This window comes from Dendrobates tinctorius, unplaced genomic scaffold (assembly GCF_039654945.1).
Source record: "Dendrobates tinctorius isolate UK_male_01 unplaced genomic scaffold, ASM3965494v1 ptg000099l, whole genome shotgun sequence".
In the NCBI taxonomy this organism is placed as follows: domain Eukaryota; kingdom Metazoa; phylum Chordata; class Amphibia; order Anura; family Dendrobatidae; genus Dendrobates; species Dendrobates tinctorius.
This window is the reverse complement of record NW_027361767.1, coordinates 8,293,850-8,312,589: the sequence shown is the minus strand read 5'-3', so window position 1 is coordinate 8,312,589 and position 18,740 is coordinate 8,293,850. Positions and strand designations below refer to the sequence as shown.

At 42.5% G+C, this 18,740-nt stretch overlaps 1 protein-coding gene across 1 annotated transcript in view; it reads right to left on the bottom strand.

Moving 5' to 3' along the window:
- Positions 1 to 7,965: 7,965 nt before the first annotated feature.
- LOC141099341 (beta-1,3-galactosyltransferase 2-like) overlaps positions 7,966 to 18,740 on the bottom strand; it is a 59,102-nt gene continuing 48,327 nt past the window's right edge. Inside the window, exon 2 of the mRNA XM_073587591.1 lies at positions 7,966 to 9,134. Within this exon, the coding sequence (XP_073443692.1) occupies positions 8,074 to 9,099 (1,026 nt within the window). The 5' untranslated portion in view covers positions 9,100 to 9,134 and the 3' untranslated portion in view covers positions 7,966 to 8,073. The remainder of the gene's footprint in view (positions 9,135 to 18,740) is intronic.

Sequence of the window (18,740 nt, the reverse complement as noted above, 5' to 3'; positions counted from 1 at the left end):
GGACTTCTAGGAAACCAGTCTGATTCCTGCTCATCTAAAGCTAAGATTTCTGCTTTGCCTTTTTGCATTAGTGTTTTGTTTTCCTTGCTTTTCTGGATTCTGCCATTCCCTGCTGGGGTGAGCTGAATCTCCTTTTGCCTGTTGCTCTGTCTTCAGAATATTCCTGAGTACTGACATAGCCTTTTTTGAAGCCTAGTGTCTTCAGGGTCTTTTTTACTGTCAGTTTGTTGGCTCTTATTTTCATAGGGTTTTTCACAGATTGCAGACAGCAGCCTTCCTGTCCTTTCCTATCTAAGCTAGCTTGGGCCCCATCTTTGCTCAGTCTATCTTTCTGTCTGTGTTTTGTTCTTTCTTCTTGCTTCACTGTCATTATATGTGGGGGGCTGCCTTTTGCTTTGGGGTCTGCTCTGGGGCAGTTTAGATTTCCCTTTCTGTCTTTAGGCTATGTAGTCCTCCGGCTGTGATCGAGGGGCCTAGGGCATCGTAGGAGCCCCCCACGGCTACTGCTAGTTGTGTTGATAGGTTCAGGGGTCTGCAATCCGATAGCTGCCAACTTCTCTGGTTTTCTGGACTTAGCTAGCACTTCTATTTTTGCCTCCTACGGTGACTCAATCATAACACCTATCCCTGAGGGGTATTGATGCTACTCCTTTGGCGAAGAATAAACCTCAGTTTTGGACCCAGGTGGTAATGCGGGTCGCCCCAGACCATCAAGAAAATTGCAGATTTTTGGTGTTGCATAATTTGCATGATACCATTGTTCTGGGATTTCCCTGGTTGCAAATCCATAATCCAGTTTTGGATTGGTAATCTGTGTCTGTGGTGAGTTGGGGTTGTCGGTGTGCTTTTGGTGACGCTCCTGTTTTCTCCACCTCTCCCCAGTCGCATGATGTTCCTGACTATTTGGCCGATTTATATGATGTATTTAGTGAGAATAAGTCTGCATCTTTGCCTCCTCATAGGAGTTATGACTGTGCAATTGAGTTGAGCCCAGAGTGTAAATTTCCCAAGGGTCGACTTTTCAATTTATCTGTACCCAAGCACGAGGCTATGCGATCTTATATTAAGGAGTCATTGGAGAAGGGTCATATTAGACCATCCTCTTCACCCTTGGGTGCTGTTTTTTTTTCGTGGCCAAGAAAGATGGTTCATTAAGGCCTTGTATTGACTATCGTTCCCTCAACAAAATTACTGTTAAATATCAGTATCCGTTACCCCTGATTTCTGATCTATTCTCCAGAGTTAAAAGTGCTTGCTGGTTTACCAAGCTTGACCTCAGGGGGGGCGTATAATCTTATTCGCATTAAGAATGGGGATGAATGGAAGACGGTGTTTAATACTCCGGAGGGACATTTTGAGTACCTGGTGATGCCTTTTGGGCTCACTAATGCCCCTTCTGTCTTCCAGTGCTTCATGAATGATATTTTCCGGGACTTTGTGGATAAATTTTTGATCATCTATCTGGATGATATTTTGATCTTTTCCAGGGATTGGGACTCTCATGTGGAACATGTTCGGACTGTGTTCCGGATTTTGAGGGAGAATTCCCTGTATGTTAAGGGATTGAAATGTCTTTTTGGTGTACAGAGGATTTCATTGTTGGGATTTATTTTGTCTCCGTCAACTATTGAAATGGACCCAGTCAAGGTACAGGCTATTCATGATTGGGTTCAGCCCACTTCTTTGAAGGCCCTCCAGAAGTTTTTGGGTTTTGCTAATTTTTATCGTAATTTTATAGCTAATTTTTCTGGTATTGCCAAACCATTGACTGATTTGACTAAGAAGGGTGCTGATGTGCTGAATTGGTCTCCAGAGGCTGTTTCTTCCTTTCCGGAGCTGAATTGGAGGTTCACTTCTGCTCCGGTTTTGTGGCAACCTGATGTCTCACTCCTGTTTCAGGTAGAGGTGGACGCTTCTGAGATTGGTGCAGGAGCTGTTTTGTCCCAAAAAGATGCGGTAACATCTAAAATGAATCCCTGTGCTTTCTTTTCCCGAAAGTTCTCCCCATTCGAATGCAACTATGATGTGGGGAATCGGGAACTGTTAGCCGTGAAATGGGCGTTTAAGGAGTGGAGACATTGGTTAGAGGGAGCTAAACATCAAGTCGTGGTCCTTACTGACCACAAGAATTTGATTTACCTTGAGTCGGCCAAACGCTTGAATCCTAGACAGGCTAGGTGGGCCTTGTTTTTCACACGTTTTGATTTTGTGGTTTCTTTTCTTCCGGGCACTAAGAATGTCAAGGCAGACGCCCTCTCTAGGAGTTTCTTTGCTGATTCTCCTATTGTGACCAAGCCTGCTACCATCTTAGGTGAGGGGGTAGTTCTTTCTGCCATCTCGCCCGATTTGAGAAGTGCTCTGGAAGAGTTTCAGGAGGACAAACCTGAGTGTTGTCGCATTGGAAAATTGTATGTTCCTCACCAGTGGAGGAAGAGAGTAATGTCTGAAGTTCATTGCTCCGCATTGGCTGGTCACCCTGGTATTTTTGGTACTAGAGATTTGGTGAGTCGGTCTTTTTGGTGGCCTGCCTTGTCTCGTGATGTCAGGAATTTTGTGCAGTCCTGTGGGACTTGCTCCCGGTCAAAACCTTGTTCCCGCTCTAGTGGGTTGTTGATGCCTTTGCCGGTCCCCAGGAGGCCATGGACCCATATTTCAATGGATTTTATTTCTGATATGCCTGTCTCTCAGAGAATGACTGTTATTTGGGTGATTTGTGATAGATTCATAGAATCATAGAATCATAGAATCATAGAATCGTAGAGTTGGAAGGGACCTCCTGGGCCATCTGGTCCAACCCCCTGCTCAAAGCAGGATTTGCTAAATCATCCCAGTCAGATGTCTGTCCAGCCTCTGTTTGAAGACTTCCATTGAAGGAGAACTCACCACTTCTCATGGCAGCCTGTTCCACTCATTGATCACTCTAACTGTCAAAAAGTTTTTTCTAATATCTAATCTGTGTCTCCTCCCATTCAGTTTCATCCCATTGCTTCTAGTCTTTCCTTGTGCAAATGAGAATAAAGTTGATCCTTCTACAATGTGACAGCCCTTTAGATATTTGTAGACAGCTATTAAGTCTCCTCTCAGTCTTCTCTTTTGCAAACTAAACATTCCCAAATCATGCAACCTTTCCTCATAAGACAGGGTTTGCAGACCGGTCACCATTTTGGTCGCTCTTTTCTGAACTTGCTCCAGTTTGTTGATGTCTTTTTTAAAATGTGGTGCCCAAAACTGGACACAATATTCCAGATGAGGTCTGACCAAAGAGGAGTAGAGGGAAATAATGACTTCACGTGATCTAGACTGTATGCTTCTGTTAATACATCCTAGAATTGCATTTGCCTTTTTTGCTGCTGCATCACACTGTTGACTCATATTCAGTCTGTGATCTATTAGTATACCCAAGTCTTTTTCACATGTGCTGTCACTTAGCCCTATTCCTCCCATTCTATATATGCTTTTTTCATTTTTATTGCCCAGATGTAGTACTTTGCATTTCTCCCTGTTAAAAACCATTCTGTTAGTTGCTGCCCACTTCTCCAGTTTATTTAAATCTTTTTGAATCCTCTCTCTCTCTTCTCTAGTATTAGTTATCCCTCCTAGCTTTGTGTCATCAGCAAATTTAATCAGTTTACCCTCAATTCCTTCATCTAAATCGTTGATAAAGATGTTGAACAATACAGGGCCCAGGACAGAGCCCTGTGGTACCCCACTTGAGACATTCTTCCAACTGGATGTGCAGCCATTTACGACCACTCTTTGGGTCCGATCACTAAGCCAGTTATGAATCCACCTAACAGTTGCCTTGTCCATTCCATACTTAGTCATTTTTTCAATAAGGATTGTATGAGAGACTTTGTCAAATGCTTTGCTGAAGTCTAGATATACTATATCTACAGCATTTCCTTGATCCACCCAATCAGTGATACCGTCATAGAAGGAAATTAAGTTAGAATGACATGACTTATTAGTTACAAACCCATGCTGACTCTGTTTAATCACTTCATTCTTATCCAGGTATTGACATACATGTTGTTTAATAATTTGTTCAAAGATCTTTCCTGGTATAGAAGTCAGACTCACCGGCCTATAGTTGCCTGGGTCCACCTTCTTCCCCTTTTTGAAGATAGGAACAACATTTGCTCTTCTCCAGTCTTCTGGCACTTCTCCTGTTCTCCAAGAATTTTCAAAGATTATGGAGAGGGGTTCAAAAATTTCTTCTGCTATCTCCTTCAGTACTCTGGGGTGTAATTCATCTGGACCTGGAGATTTGAATTCATTTAGGTTAGCAAAGTGTTTCCTCACTATCTTTCTGTTTATAGATATCCTGGATTCTTCTATTCCCTTAATAGGACAGTGAATAACAGTTGATGTTACATTTCCTTTCTGAGAGAAAACAGATTCTCTAAGATGGTCCAGCTTGTACCACTCCCTAAGTTGCCATCTTCCTCAGAGTTGGTGCCCTTGTTTTTGCAACAGGTGGTTCGCTTGCATGGGATTCCTGAGAACATTGTGTCTGACAGAGGAGTTCAGTTTGTTTCTAGATTTTGGAGGACTTTTTGTTCCAAGCTGGGAATTCAGTTGTCCTTCTCCTCTGCGTTTCACCCTCAGACCAATGGGCAGACGGAGGGAACAAACCAGACTTTGGAGTCTTATTTGAGATGTTTTATTTCTGCTGATCAGGATGATTGGGTTTCATTTTTGCCCTTGGCCGAATTTGCTTTAAATAATAGAGCTAGTTCTGCCACTTTGATGTCACTTTTTTTTGTAACTTTGGGTTTCATCCTCGATTCTCTTCAGGGCAGGTGGAGTCTTTTGCCTGCCCAGGTGTTGACACTGTGGTGGAGAGAATGCACCAGATCTGGGACCAAGTGGTGGATAAGTTGTCTCTCTCCCAGGAAAAGGCCCAGCGGTTTTCCAACCGGCATAGGACCATTGGTCCCCGGTTTAAGGTGGGTGATATGGTTTGGTTGTCATCAAAGAATATCTCTATGAAGGTGGCTTCTCCAAAGTTTAAATCTAGATTTCTTGGACCTTACAAGATTTTGGAGATTTTTAATCCGGTCTCTTTTCGATTGGCTCTTCCTGTTACATTCATGATCCATAACGTGTTTCATAAGTCTCTGTTAAAGAGGTTTGTTGAGCCAGTAGTTCCTGTGGTGGCACCTCCTGACCCTGTATTGGTTGAAGGTAATGTGGAATATGAGGATGAGAAGATACTGGATTCTCGTCTGGCTAGACGGAGACTGCAGTATTTGGTTAAGTGGAAGGGTTATGGCCAGGAGGATAATTCTTGGGTCTCTGCATCCGATATTCATGCCGAAAGATTGGTTCGTGCTTTTCATCGGGCCCATCCTGATCGCCCTGGTGGCGTGGATGAGGGTTCGGTGACCCCTCATCAAGGGGGAGGTACTGTTATGAGCTCATTTTCTCCTTCACCTTTGATGTCCGATGAACGCCCTCTGCTGGTGAAAGGAGGTAGTGAAATCGATTTGGATGTGAAAAACCTGTCATCTGAACAGGTGGAGTGTGATTGGACATCCGGAGTCTCTTAGTGGATATAAGGCCGCCGACGCCCTGCTGGGTTGCTGGTGATCCTCTCTGCTCTGAGCTCTGGCCTCCAGTTTAGTCCTGTCTACTAAAGCTAAGTTTTTGCTCTGCTATTGTTCATGAGATTTTGTCTGGTTTACTTAGTGTTTGTGTTCAGCCAGCCCTGGTTGGGACTGGCTGAACTCCATTTTTTGTCTCTGATTAGTTGATCTCTTTGCTCTGTTTTCAGAATATACCTGAGTGCTGATATAGTGATTTTGAAGTCTAGTGACTTCAGGGCCTTTTCTATCAGACGTGTTGGACATTATTTTTGGCAGGGTTTTTGTGTGATTGCAGACAGTTGCTTTTCTTTCCTGTCCTATCTAGTTAGTGAGGGCCCCATCGTTTGCTCAGCCTGTCTTTCTGTCTGTGTTTGTGTTTTCATCTGTTTTCACCATCAATACATGTTGGGGGCTGTCTATTGCTTTGGGGTCTGCTCTGGGGCAGTTTAGATTTCCCCTTTCTTTCTTTAGGTTTATTTAGTTCTCCGGCTGTGAATGAGGTGTCTAGGACCACCGTAGGAACACCCCACGGCTACTGTTAGTTGTTGTGAATAGGATCAGGGGTCTGCAATGCACTAGCTACCAACCTCTCCGGTTTTCTGGACTTAGCTTGTATTTTTGTTTTCCTCCTCCGGTGATTCATTCATAACAGACTTCTCAGCCACCTGGTACCTTTCCACTAGGCCAACCAGTTCATCTGCATTCCAAGGGTCTCGCTAGGCAACCCAGGTCTGCTCCGGCCTAGGAAGGGAATGAACAAATCTGTTTATGACAACCCACTTGACCATCTGGGCTGGAGTGGAGGACTCTGGCTGCAGCCACTTTTGTACAAGATGCAGTAAGTCAAACATTTGGGAATGAGGGGGTTTGTTACCGTAATATGCCAAGTGGTGATCCCTTTTTACTCTGACAGACATACTCCTGGGCATCCTGTAATGTCAGGTTATAATAAGCCTTTTGGGGCTCGCCAGTCAGACAGTGGGCCAGCATCTCCGCTCACCACTCTGGCAGTAGATTCTTACACTCTGACACTTGTTCAAAAACAGTCAAAGTGCCTCCACATCATCCCCTGTGGTCATCATTTGCATGGCTTGTCTTACCGCTTTCCGAACTTACGAGTCATCACCTGGACTTGGGGAAGGGGCTCCTGGCCTCTCACAGATTCTGCGAGGAGTTAAATCTAGCGTTCAAGCACTTCCTGTTGCTGTCGCTTCTGTTGGAGCTGCTGCCCCAACAGTTTGTATTCTGTTGCGACAGCTGCTGCTGTTGATTTACTTGCTGCTGCTGTTGGACCTGGACCACATACTTGATAAGTTACTCCAGGCTGTCTGACGTCATCTCCAGCTTTATGGCCGCCTTTACCCAGGAAAAGCGGGTTGCCCACAGCCGTTACCAGTGTTATTGGAATGTTGCCCACATTCAAAACACCACCTGTGGTAGATGCGCTCTCTCAGCTGTACACAGAGATAGACACAGAAACACTGTCTCTTCACTGGTTTATTATATACATTCGGCATAAACCATGGTGAAGTAAAAATAAACACAGTTCTTTAGCCAAAAAAAGGAAAATAAATCAAAGTCGTAACACACTGAACAATTGCTATGTTGCTATGAGGAGCTTCTGGAATCACCTCCATTTTAGTCCTGTCAGTGATGAGCCGTCTAGATTGGAGTTAGTCCTGTGAGGACCTCGCTCCAGCAACTCCACTCTAGCCAACTCAGCTCTGAACCATCTAGATTGGAGGCTCCAGCAAGATCCACACTACAACTACTCCATTCTAGAGCAAAGCAAAGTACTGCAGTGAACAGGTGCCAGGAAAGGTCAAAGAGACCCAGCGCACTGCAGTACTTTGACTTAGACAGGGAAGAGAAGTACACCTGTGTAGAAGCACGATGTCGGGGAGACTGTGTGGATGACACAGCGATGCATCATCAACAGGAAGCAAGAAGGAGGGTGACAACGCAAGAAAAAGGGAAGCGCCGGACCAAGACCAGTGACAGCCCTCAGACCAGACCGCATCGCAGATGAGTATAATAAAAGGTGTTTTTCTTGTCTTGCAGCTCAGGTTGGTGACATATATACAGCATTATAAAATGCTGTATCTTAGGTGGTCGTATCTCATACTGGTCAAACTTGATGACAGGTTCGCTTTATATTTGTAGTCAACAACCTCCTTCTGCTACTGACTAACACTGAGTGAAGGAAGGGGGAGAACAAAGAGCTGACACATTGAGGAGCCTGCCTAATCTATATCAGAAAAGCCAGATTTGTGAAGCAGGTACATTACAAGAGCAAAATGATTTTTTTTTTAATAAATTAAAAGTTGCTAAACTTTGCATTTAGACAAATAAGTTATTATTTAATAAAATATTATTATTTATTAATAATAATAATCAATGCAATATCTCCCTAGTTTTTATAAACCATCTGAAGAGTCTCTTCATGAGTAGTTCTTGAAAACTTTTTTTTTCCTATAGCCCATTCTTAGTTTCTACTTTCTGTGCAATTCTGAGATTTTTTAGCCCAAAAGTCTGCCCATGTCTTCCGTAGCAATTCTCCACCATAATGATGTACCGTGACAAGTTTCTTAAATTTGCAGTGGTCATAATTTAACCAGTAGGTGTTAAATACACCTCTAGGGGGTTCACTAAGTGGAATGTGGAGCTCATACAAACAAATTCCAATAAAAGAATCTTCCATGGGGATGACCCTAATTTCTTGGGCAATGTCATAGATAATTTTTGCCATATCAGCTGAAAATACATATCCAGGACCTTTGCAATAGGGTGGGTAGGTATCATTTGGATAGACTTCTGGAGGTACATACCACTTATAAGCCTTGTTCCTGAAAGGTCCAGTATTCTTAGCAATATCTCCAGTGAAGTAATTGGTACGAACTGGTAAGTCTGGATAAAGAAGATTATGAATCAGGTAGTCTACATTAAGAAATATGTCGTTGTCGATCTTCATGACATAACTGGCAGAAGGACAGAATTTGGTCACCCACTCCATACCCATTAAAGTTTTCAAGGTCAAATTGTAATAGGTGTCCATGAAGTCTTGTTGGACAATGTCCCTAAAGATCCTACTTTCCTCCTCTAACATATCCTGGACTCGTTCTGGAACAATCTGGGGTAGACCTACTAGAAAAATCCTGACCACCTCAACATCATAAAGGCTTTCATTACCCCATGTTTCTCGAATTGTGTGTCTCGACTCCATGTCCTGTGACTGTACAAGCACCATCATAACAAGGAAAGGTTTCTGGTTCTTGCACTTTTCTGGCTGGTTAATGAGGAACTTGTATGGAAATGGGTATGGAGGGGCCAGGGGGTGCTTGAACGCTGGGTAAGTCAAATTATTCACAGGCTTTTTTCTCTCTTGTAATTTTTCAGAATTTTGAGTCCATTTGTTGACTATTTTTATTTTGCCTTCATAGGAAAAGAAGTACCCAAAGATAAACATAAAGATCCCAAAAGATAAGGTCCGGAAGCGCATTCTGATATTCATGTTGTCCTCAAAAGACCAAAATCTCACCAAGATTTCTGCAACAATAAGAAAATGAAAAAAAGTTATATAAAAAGTTTGATAATAAATTTCACAAGCCAATATTATATACAGTCCAAGCTTGTACATGTAATTGTGAGCAGTGGTCAGTGGCATAATGAGGCTCGTGGTAGAGAATGCAATATCTACAAATTTTCCCCTTTATTAAATATGTCAGGTCCAAAGGGAAAAGCCTGACTTCAAGCTGCAGGGCAGGAACGCGAAATCTGTAAAGTTTTCAAAATAGCTTCTTCATCTTAAGAAGTTCTTTATACTATTTATGTGAATCTTCAAAAATATGTTCTCTCCAGTCCATTTCTAGTTTCTATAATAATGTTCTTATTTTCGTAGCCCTTCAAAGATTTCTTAGCCCACAAGTCTGACCACATTTTGCCTATATTTTATCCATCATAATGGATAACTTTCTTGAAGTACAGCCTACTTTCATTCCCCAAGCTTGACCCCAATAAAATAATAACGCTTATACTCACTTGCCGTGCCAGTGCTGTTCCTACGGTGTTGGCACTCGTAGTCCCAGGGTTCTTGTGAGGTTGTATGACACATGGTGCCCGGCTTCACTGTCTCTGCCTTCAGACAATTAGAATATGTAGACGTAGTCCGGGCAGCAGATGATCTCTGACTTCCTTTTCATGTTCAATTCGACAGAAGGAGGGGACAATGACGCCAGCGCTGAGGTGAGTATGAGCTTTTTTATTTTATTGGGCCAAGCATGGGGTATGAGAAGGGGTTGTCCTAGTAGGGCACAAACCCCTTACATTTTTTTAAAAAATGTGCTCAATCGTCATAATCAACCCTGTTATTACTAAACAGACCTCCTAGGTCAGTGGTCCCCAACCTTCTCACCATGAGAGCCACATTCAGCTCTGAGAGATGGTCGCAAGTCACATTCAGCACACTCTCCCTCCACACTAGAGACACGGAGAACCTGGTGTAAAGACAGCTAAAGTGCCATTTCCCTTGTAGGCAGGATACTTACATCCGGGTGCTCACTTTACCCGTATTCAGTAGTCTTACATCAAGCATACTCATCTCTCTAACTGGTAGCATCACTCTGTCTCAGGTTTACCATGTGTTTATCCCCCCTCCTAGTAAATGGGAATCCAGATATGCTCTTCCATGCAGGGCTACTCAGAAAAGTAATCATGGCTGTCTGCTATACCTTGTACTAGACAGCCATTAGCCATATATTGTGAGCCCACGAGTCACATGTGGCTCCCGAACCTCAGGCTGGGGACCTCTGCTCTGGGGTGTAAACTAGGTGGAAAATGGAACTGTTTTTTAAGTATTATGCTAAAGTTGTCAGTATTTTCCTGGAGGATCTACCCCAGATTTCTCCAGTCCAAACCCAGGATGTGTCAGTGGAGGAAAGTGTGACCCATGATGATGTGATATAATAAGACTTCATGGACACCCTTTACAATTTGATCTAAAAATATTAATGGGTAGATAATCCTCACCCAATTCTTTGTTCTGCCAGCTACGCCATCTTCTTCAAAACAAGTTTTTGATCAAAAAACCTTATAAAAATATCTGTTTTAAACAACCTTAATTCAATGAATGTTCCCTTGTAACCACTAATGATGGGAAGGTCAAGTTACCAAATGTCTACTGTTTTCAGTACTGTGCAATACACATGTAGTGCAGTGTATTATCGATGCGATCAAGAGATCATGTGTTCATGTTGAGTTGTAGGACCAATAAATATTGTAATTGAAATATCAATTTCGATGTTTATAGAATTAAAAAAAATAAAAAAGTAAATATTCAGAATAAAAAGTTGCTTAATCTAATAAAAAGCAAAGTTCCCCGTAAAAAGAAAAACAGTGTATATGTAATTGAGCGGATCCATTCGCGCGTCTCCGGTCCTTAGCCTAGGTCAGTTCTACCTGGTTACTAGATGGGATACTCGCAAATCTTTTACTTTCCGGCGTCCACGGCTTGGCTTATGATTAGTTAGGTGTCAGGATCCTGTCAGCGTCGGCAACTGCCACGGCTGAGCAGGGTAACTTAACCACACTGCGGGAGAGCACGGGGCCCAATACGGTAGTGAAGGTTTAAGCAGACAGGACCTGAGGCACGGAAAATAGTAAGGAGTACCAGGACCTACGATCATGTGACTGCAGGGTCGGGGCTTAGCGTCCTACTACTGCAGATGATGTAATGTACCTACTGCAGAAATACTGTAGTAGAGGAGAGGAAAACGCAGGTCAGACAAGCAGAGGTCATACACGAGAGGGCGGTGCGGTACAAAAGGGATGAGCAGAGAATAGTCAAGTCACAAGCAGAGAGTCATACACAAGAGGGCGGTGCGGTACAAGAGGGACAGGCAGAACTCGTAACAGGGACAGAACTGGATCAAAACCGAACAAGCAACAAGATATCAGGCACAAGGCACACGTACACAAGAGGTCAACTAACTCAGCCGAGGGCAGGAGTATAACTGACACCGGACCTAGGTCCAGTGAGCATTAAATAGCCGCCCTCTGCCAGAGAGAGCCAGAAACAATTTACCCCCGTCTGACCAGGACGGGCCAAAGCGAAACCCCGTCCTGGATCATGACATTAGGGCTGGTGCAAAATCATCTGCTTGTCAAGTCGCACATGTGACATTGTGCCAGTCCTGATAAATCAATTGCCACTCTGGAGACGCAGGAAGGTAAGAGATTTGCAGGCCTTCCATTTAGATGCCAGGTACAATTGACCTGGTCGCTGGACTGGAGTCTCGCAAATCAATCCCCTCATCTGTATTAATGACCAATACAAAAAAATATATAATTATTTATCCCACATCAGGAATGCTGAAAAAATAAAAATGAAAAACTATGGTAATTTGAAAAACTCTTCCTTATATAAAATGACATAGAACATTGTCAAAAAGTCTTATACGTCCCAAATTTCTATCAATAAAGTTTATAACTTATTACAGTAAGAAAAATGTAATAAAACATTAAAAAAAATTACCTACTCAATATAACTATACAATTGTTTTGACCCATGCTATAAAACTATCTGCCAAAAATATAGAAAAAACATTGCCAGAACTACCACACATATTTTTAGTTTATTATCACAAAAAAATGGAAAAAAGTGATCAAAAGATGGTATGTCACCAAACATGGTACAAGTAAAAGCGACATCTTGTCTTGCAAAAAAAATAAGCCCTCACATGCCTCTATTGACATAAAAGTATTAAACTTATAATCCCTCAGAATATGGTAACAGAAAAAGAAAAGATTTTTTTTTCCAGGATATTTATTGTATAAAAGTAATAAAATATAAATAAAACTGCATTCATTTAGTATTGCCATAATCCTACTCACCCACAGAATATTAACTCTTTATTTGTGGAGAAAAAATGAAAAACATAAAATTTAAAATTTAAAAAACCCCAACAGAATTGGTGTTTAAGACAAAAACCATCTATTCCAAGAGTTAATAAAAGTCAAGCATTAGTTTGTATGTACCTAAAAATGGAGCCACTCCCCAGTTTTCCCAACTAATATCAATATCTGGACAGTAATAAAGGGTCTATTCACCCAGGGATAAAGACAAGGTGGTCAGTGCTCATATTTCTCACCACTCCATGATATCCATTAGTAGAGCCAGTCCTACTTACCTTTAGTGGTCGTCGTTCTGTGTCGTTCTGAGTTTCTTAGAGACTCTCCTCCACTGCTGTAATCTGCAGATATTCATTGAAAACCGGTCTGCTCTAATGCCGACCTGCTCAACACTCGTTTCCAATAGGAAGCTGATGACCGTGATGACGGAAGATGAAATACAGACAATAAATCAAAGACAATGGGTGGAATCTGGGGAGAAGATTCTCTTCCTTCATTTGTAAAACGGTTAGCAATAACTTTTATCACTTTGCATATCTATAATTCCAGATTAAAAGACTTATGAATGAAAACCAACTAGTTTTGTCTTTCCGGCTTCATCTATTACACAATACTGAGTCACAACTGAGCAATAAAACATGCCCCTATCACCAACTATTTTGAGGTCTGCAAATGTTTACTGTTGCACTTTTATTTTTATTATGTGTGGCACAAGTTCAACCTTTGAACGATCCTATTCATTTTACCATTTTTTGTAATGCACCTGGAAATTTTGTCCTATTTTTGCGTTCAGTAAAATTGTTTGTTGGCTTCTGTTTTTAAGGTGTTCAGTGCGCGGTAATAATCACTTGGAAATATGATTTTTCAGATATTGATAACTGTAGCTAAATGGTTAAACAGCAACAAAAAGCTCAAAAGTACATCAACGTAAAATGTTGAGAAAAGGTCAAATAGTTTGATAATTTATTTAACATATAAAACTAGGATGAGACATAACCCTCTTGTCTAGTACCATTACGTGAGACTCAATTCTGAATAAATATCCTCTGGAATTATACATATGCAAAAGTAACGAGTTTTAATTCAGAATTCAGTAAATTAGGCAGCCGAAGATACAGAATAATTTTTATGCTGATTCTACCCCGCTTTTTTTTCTTCTGTATTTGTTATTCTGACATCAGTCATCGAACTCTCAGTGGAACAAAGTACTTAGCAGATTTGCGTTATGAAAGTTTGGATTTAATCCAACAAAGGCAAAAAATGCAATGGAGGAGGTATAGTAAATAATGTATAGGAAAATAACTACCCCCAAAATTAATTTTATTAAATTAATTAATTATATGACAAAGATGATTACCGTAATTTACGCAATATAAGATGCACTTTTTCAACCAAAATTTTGGGGGGGGGCAATGGGGTGCGTCTTATAATGTGTATATACTTTACCGGTACTGTTGCTGCATGCTGGGATGAGGGGGTGCCCGGCGGTGCTGCCCAGGGTGTCCGGTGCTGCTGCCTGGGGTGTCCGGTACTGCAGGGGACTCTGTCGACATTTCGTGAGAAGCCAGAGCCCCCCACAGTTCCGTGGTTTCCTGTGGACTCTGGGAAAATGGCGGCCGCGGGCGGCGCTTGCACAGATGGAGATATCGGCATCAAGATCTCGGGAGATAAGATTTCAGCTCATTTTTGCTAATAGTGTAACGCAGGCAGGAATCTACAGTTCAGAATCTAAATGGTTTGTGTTAATACTGTGGTACAACAAGGAGAGTCCACATTTCAACATCTAAATCATTTGGGCTAATATTGTGGTGCAAGCCATGTAAATAAAGTTGCATGTAAATATTAAATCTGAATAGCATTACTGCTCTAGATTATATGAAAAATGGAGATACTTAGCACATAATTTGACCAATTCATGATGATATTTTTTTCTCATTATCTAGAGCAGTAATGATTTTTATATTTCAAATTTACATGCTTTAGCACTACAGAGTGCAACTTTATATATTTGTTATGTATTATTATTATTATTTATTTATATAGCACCATTGATTCCATGGTGCTGTACATGAGAAGGGGTTACATACAAATTACAGATATCACTTACAGTAAACAAACTAACAATGACAGACTGATACAGAGGGGAGAGCACCCTGTCCTTTCGGGCTTACATGCTACAGGATGGTGGGGAAGGAGACAGTAGGTTGATGGGTTGCAGCAGCTCCAGTAGTGGTTGAGGTGATATCACCGGTAGTGGTGAGAGAGAAGGAGGTAGCGGGGTCATTGCAGGCTGTAGGCTTTCTTGAAGAGGTGGGTTTTCAGGTTCCGTCTGAAGGATCCAAATGTGGTTGATAGTCGGACTTGTTGGGGCAAAGAATTCCAGAGGATAGGGGCAACTCGGGAGAAGTCTTGGAGTTGGTTGGGTGAGGAGCGAATAAGTGTGGAGGAGAGAAGGAGGTCTTGGGAGGACCGGAGATTACGTGAGGGAAGGTATCGGGAGATTGGTTCAGAGACATATGGGGGAGACAGGTTATAGATGGCCTTGTAGGTCAGTATTAGGAATGGGAGCCAGTGAAGAGATTTGCAGAGGGGAGAAGCGGAGGAGTAGCGAGGAGAGGGATGAATTAGTCGGGCAGCAGAGTTAAGGATGGACTGGAGAGGTGCGAGGGTGTTAGCAGGGAGACCACGGAAAAGGATGTTGCAGTAGTCGAGGCGGGAGATGATGAGGGCATGCACAAGCATTTTAGTAGATTGAGGGTTGAGGAAAGGACGGATTCTGGAGATATTTTTGAGCTGGAGGCGACAGGAGGTAGAAAGAGCTTGGATGTGTGATTTGAAGGACAGGGCAGAGTCAAAGTTTACTCCGAGGCAGCGGACTTCTGGTACTGGGGAAAGTGTGATGTCATTAATTGTTATAGCTAGGTCGGCTAAGGAAGATCTGTGAGATAGAGGAAAGATGATGAGTTCAGATTTCTCCACATTGAGCTTGAGGAAGCGAGAGGAGAAGAAGGAGGATATGGCTGATAGACACTCTGGGATTCTGGACAGCAGAGAGGTGACGTCTGGGCCAGAGAGGTAGATCTGAGTGTCATCAGCATAAAGGTGGTACTGGAATCCGTGGGACTTTATGAGTTGCCCCAGACCAAGTGTATAGATTGAGAAGAGTAGGGGTCCTAAAACAGAGCATTGGGGGACTCCAACAGAGGGTGGGATGAGGAGGTGGTGTGGGAGTGGGAGATGCTGAATGTGTGGTTGGAAAGGTATGAGGAGATCCAGGATAGGGTGAGGTCTTTGATGCCGAAAGAGAAGAGGATCTGTAGTAGGAGGCAGTGGTCAACTGTGTTGAATGCAGAGGACAGGTCTAGAAGCAGGAGTATAGAGTATTGTCCATTTGATTTGGCTGTAAGTAGGTCGTTAGTATATTTTATGTATAGAGATGGCTACTCTTAATCGCACCTCTGCGCACCAGTTTCTTGATTTGGAAGTGCCAGTCAGTCTTTTGATATTTGTATATTAGCTCTCTGACCGAACACTCTGCCCTATGACAGTTTTAATTGCAGCAGGATCCTACAGTGGGTATGGAAAGTATTCAGACCCCTTTAAATTTTTCACTCTTTGTTTCATTGCAGCCATTCAAAAAATTTCATTTTTTTCTCATTAATATACACTCTGCACCCCATCTTGACTGAAAAACAGAAATGTAGAAATTTTTGCAAATTTATTAAAAAAGAAAAACTGAAATGTTACATGGTCATAAGTATTCAGACCATTTGCTCAGTATTGAGTAGAAGCACCATTTTGAGCAAGTACAGCAATGAGTCTTCTTGGGAATAATGCAACCAGTTTTTCACACCGGGATATGGGGATCCTCTGCCATTCTTCCTTGCAGATCCTCTCCAGTTCCGTCAGGTTGGATGGTGAACTTTGGTGGACAGCCATTTTCAGGTCTCTCCAGAGATGCTCAATTGGGTTTAGGTCAGGGCTCTGGCTGGGCCAGTCAAGAATGGTCACAGAGTTGTTCTGAAGCCACTCCTTTGATACTTTAGCTGTGTGCTTAGGGTCATTCTCTGGTTGGACCTATGACTAAGGGTGCCTTTGTGCACCAGAAATGTGTCAGGTGTTTTTCTGCATTTTAAATATGGCATAATAGCCTAATAAAGTTTTTTCATTTATGCTGGTGTGCCGAAAGAACTTTCTTCTCTTTTTGGATATCTGCTGTGCTCACCAGCAAATTCGTGCACCCATCTGTGGATTAATGAACTCATCCCAGGGTGGTTTTCCATTTGGATGCGATGCAAGCTCCCAGTCCTCCCTATCTTGTTGGAATGTGAACCTTCAGCCAAGTCTGAGGCCCAGAGCTTTCTGGAAGAGGCTTTTATCCAGGATATCTCTGTATTTGGCAGCATTCATATTTCCAATTGTAACCAGTCGTCCTGTCCCTGCAGCTGAAAAACACCCCATAGCATGATGCTGCCACCACCATGTTTCACTGTTGGGATTGTATTGGGCAGGTGATGAGCAGTGCCTCGTTTTCTCCACACATAGAATTATCACCAAAAATTTCTATCTTTGTCTCATCAGACCAGAGAATTATTTCTCATAGTCTGGGAGTCCTTCATGTGCTTTTTAGCAAACTCTATGCAGGCTTTCATATGTCTGCCACTGAGGAGAGGCTTCTCTGCCATAAAGGCCCGACTGGTGGAGGGCTGCAGTGATAGTTGACTTTGTGGAACTTTCTCCCATTTCCATACTGCATCTGTGGAGCTCAGCCACAGTGATCTTGGGGTTCTTCTTTACCTCTCTCACCAAGGCTCTTCTCCCACGATTGCTCAGTTTGTCTGGACGGCAGGTCTAGGAAGACTTCTGGTGGTACCAAACTTCTTCCATTTAAAGACTATGGAGGCCGTTGTGCTCTTAGGAACCTTGAATACTGCAGAAATTCTTTTATAACCTTGGCCAGATCTGTGCCTTGCCACAATTCTGTCTCTGAGCTCCTTGGCCAGTTCCTTTGACCTCTTGATTCTCATTTGGTCTGACGTGCACTGTGAGCTGTGAGGTCTTATATAGACAGGTGTGTGCCTTTACAAATCAAGTCCTATCAGCTTAATTAAACACAGCTGGACTCCAGTGAAGGAGTAGAACCATCTCAAGGAGGATCACAAGGAAATGGACAGCATGTGACTTAAATATGAGTGTCTGAGCAAAAGGTCTGAATACAAAAATTTGCAAAAATTTCTACATTTGTCTTTTTTCAGTCAAGATGAGGTGCAGAGTGTACATTAAGGAGAAAAAAATTAACTTTTTTGAATTTACCAAATGGCTGCAATAATGCAAATGTAGGCTTTAGCATTAGAGAGGTGTTCACCCTAGATAGGTTCCCAGTGAAACCAGATATCACCTTGTCCTGGCTGCTGGGCATTCATTAATTGGCCAAATTATGTGCTAAGTATCTCTTAGCACTCTTAGGCTACTTTTATACTTGCCGTCTTTTTGCGGGCTGTTTTTGCAGACTCAATAGATTTCTATGGGGCCGCAAAAACGGCCCGCAAAAATACATCGGAGCGCCATGTCCCGTATGGCTGTGAGGGCCGTGAAAAAATATCGAGCTTGCTTGATATTTTTCATGGCTCACTGACACGGCCTCCATTTAAATCAATGGTACTGCAAAAACAGCATTAGCTTGTTTTTGCAGTACACGGTATTTGCGGATCGTCATTTTTTTCCCTGCTATTTGTTATAAAAGTGAAAAATGGCGATCCAAGAGGGTTTTTTGCGGCCCGTTTTTGCAGGACACAGCAAAAATCACGGCAATATAGGCCGCAAAAACGGCGGGCCGCAAAAAACCCGGGAAGTGTAAAATTAGCCTTAGCAGCAGCAGTATTGCTACTGCTGCTGATGTTACAAACAATATTTTGAGCTGTTGCATGAGGTATCAGGGCTCCCAGCACAGCAGGCCTAAACCAGTCCATCACCCTCCTCATTTTACTTTAAACTTAAATTAAAAACTGTAAATGTTGGCCGAGATCCTGATACCTCATGCATGACCCATGACTGACTGCTGCTGTGCCATTATTAAATTTCTACTGTGGGTCAATTGATCAATTAACTACCTTTGTTACTGTCCTTATATTTTTCTACCAATAGTAGTCTACGAAAGTGATGTTTGTGGCACCTGAGTGTACCTGAGCAGAAAAGCAGTTTGAGCTGTTGTATGAGGTATCAGGGCTTGCAGCACAGCAGGCCTAC